Source organism: Microtus ochrogaster, linkage group LG1 (assembly GCF_000317375.1).
Source record: "Microtus ochrogaster isolate Prairie Vole_2 linkage group LG1, MicOch1.0, whole genome shotgun sequence".
Classification (NCBI taxonomy): Eukaryota; Metazoa; Chordata; class Mammalia; order Rodentia; family Cricetidae; genus Microtus; species Microtus ochrogaster.
The window spans coordinates 56,255,931-56,258,515 of NC_022027.1; the positions used below are offsets into that span (position 1 = coordinate 56,255,931).

The window sequence follows — 2,585 nt, forward strand, 5'->3', positions numbered from 1 at the left end:
CTGGTAAGCCACCTTGTGGGCTACAGCAGATTATTAGAGATGGGCTAGTCCAGGTGCGAGAGTTAGCCTAGAAGAGGCTAGACAGAAATGGCCAAGCAGTGATTGGATGAATACATTTTGTGTGTTGTTATTTCGGGCGTAGGCTGGCCGGGCAGGCGGCTGGGGTTCTGGGGACACAGCCCCGCCACTCCTATTACTACAAATTATTTATGACATCATATATCCTGAGAATTCTAAAATTTGGTCTCCTGAATGTATTGCATGTTTTGTACAAGTTTTTGGTCATATTCATTAATTTCCCCACTCTACTTATGACTGTATGTTACTGTTGCAGCCTTGCTCTCCATCCCTGAAGCTGCTCTTTGGTTTCTGTCTGCTGTTGCTGTTGTTTTCCCTTTCACTTCCAGAATTTGGTTTTTTTGTTGTTTTCTTTTGTTTTTAAGCATCTCAATTTCTGTGGTAATTCCCATAATTACCCTCCATGTTTTAAAAGTTTCCACAATGTTATTGATTCTTTTATCTACTTTTTAACAACTTTGTTGTCTAAATGTTAAACTTACTTTAACATTCTTGGCCAGGTCCTAAATTAATTCCTTATCTGTTTGAGTCCTGTAGCCGCTGACCTTCAGTTCTTCATCTCCCTTGTCGGGTGCTGAGGGGCCTGTAGGGTGTTAGGATGGGAAGCCGTCTCACATTCTTACCTTTTCTTTGTTTTGCTTTGTGTATCTTCTGGAGTATGTATGTCCTCCTGTTTGCAGTCCCCCCCCCCATTCTTTTTTTTTTAATGCGACTATTCCTGGTTGACTGTCTTCACTTGGATGATGTTCAGGAGAACTGACTGCAGCTAACAGTTGTGATGTTTGCAGAGGTCCCAGTGTTAGCTCAGGGCTGCCCACTGGGACACCGAGTCCCAGTGCAGACTCCTGCGATTCACGTAGCTGCCCCTGTCGTGGTGCAGTCAAACATCTGCTGAAATGACTAGCTGCGAGCCGAAAGGGCCCAGAGTTTGCACACCTACATCATAGCAAGATGACAGACGCAGTCCTTAGATGGCCATGAGACAGTAATTTGAACACTGACTAAGTAATGGATGGCATTAACTTTTATGTGTAAAAGATAGCTTTAAAAATCGTTACCATTTACAAATTTTCAATGAAACATTTACATGGGAATGGTGCACTATATGGTATTGGCTTCAGATTACAAAAGGTGAAAACTGAACAAGACATTAGGTACACAGTAAAAGCTATGAGTTGATTCTTGTTTAAGGTGGCTATTGAGTATCCAGGAGTTCATTACACACTTTATGTATGTTTAAAATTACTCCTGGTAAAAAGCTAAATTCATTTTCACTCTGGTCTGCTTCATCAAGTCTGAGGACTCCCATACATCACCATCCTCCCCAGAGAATGATCCAAAAAGTGAAATACACATGAAAATGGATAATATATATAAAGACTGATCAAATAATGTATTGCTCAACTAACATCTCAATTTGAAAAATATTAATTGTAACAGATAATTACTACTATATACTATTAGTACGTTGTTATTATCTGAAGCCTAAATACACAATTCCAGAGACTAGCAATTGAGAGAGTGATCCTATGGTAACACCCCTCCAGGCCACACTGATGTTATGGAAAGCAGAAATGAATAGTGCTGTTTACCTTCATTGTACACTGCTGCAGCAGCTCTGTTTGAGTGCTTGGGATGAGAAATGTCTGTTTCTAACCTTCCTTGCATAACTGTTTGATTTACACACCTCCTGGGGCCTAAATAAAAGACTGTAAATTTCTGCTGAATATCAAGACCAACTAGAAAGAGAAAAAGATGCATGCAAATGCTTATTAAAATCATATTAAGTCTTTACATGAGGTTATTTATTTTAATTTATATCCCTTATTATTGTAGCACTATAGGTAAGAAGTACAGGAAATTTAAATATTTTTGAAAAGATTAAAATATGATAATGAAAATATGTACATTTATCTTAATAACATTTTTAAATGCTATAGTTGAAATTTAATTATATTAGAAAACAAAGGTCTTTAAGTGAATAAAGAAAATTGAATTATGTTACCTAAGTATATGAAATTTCCATTAACGCTTATTCACAGTAAGTATATTAGTTTTATTATTTTTCTGTATTGGCTAACATAAAGGAAATAATTTTAAATGCTGTCACATTTTTGTATTGATATCTTCATTATCAATTAACTTACCATAATCAGAACTAATTAGATTAATGCTAAGATCTTCAGATATAAGAGCTCTCTTCACATCAATTTTTTTAGCCCAATTTCCATTTTTTAACAAAACAGAATCCCTGAAAAACAGTAATGTCAACTTTAACACGACGCAAACCCTAAATGAACTAATCTACTGATTTCAGGGATGAGCTGTTCTAAGACAGATCTGCAGTAGCAGTAAACGACCACTGGGACTTCCACCAAGTTGTGAGGAGGAAGAGTTGTCAATGGATCTCTTGTTCACTCCTCACACAGGATGACCTGGAAGTGCTCACTCCTCACACAGGATGACCTGGAAGTGCTCACTCCTCACACAGGATGACCTGGAAGTGC

General features: G+C 37.6%; 1 protein-coding gene across 1 annotated transcript in view; it reads right to left on the minus strand.

The window, feature by feature from the left end:
- The window catches only part of Hfm1 (HFM1, ATP dependent DNA helicase homolog), an 83,024-nt gene that overhangs the window by 25,874 nt on the left and 54,565 nt on the right, over window positions 1–2,585 (minus strand). The window contains exons 30-31 of the mRNA XM_026785336.1: window positions 2,226–2,329; window positions 1,671–1,817 (exon numbers count right to left, since the gene is read on the minus strand). Coding sequence (XP_026641137.1) covers window positions 1,671–1,817; window positions 2,226–2,329 — 251 coding nt within the window. The remainder of the gene's footprint in view (window positions 1–1,670; window positions 1,818–2,225; window positions 2,330–2,585) is intronic.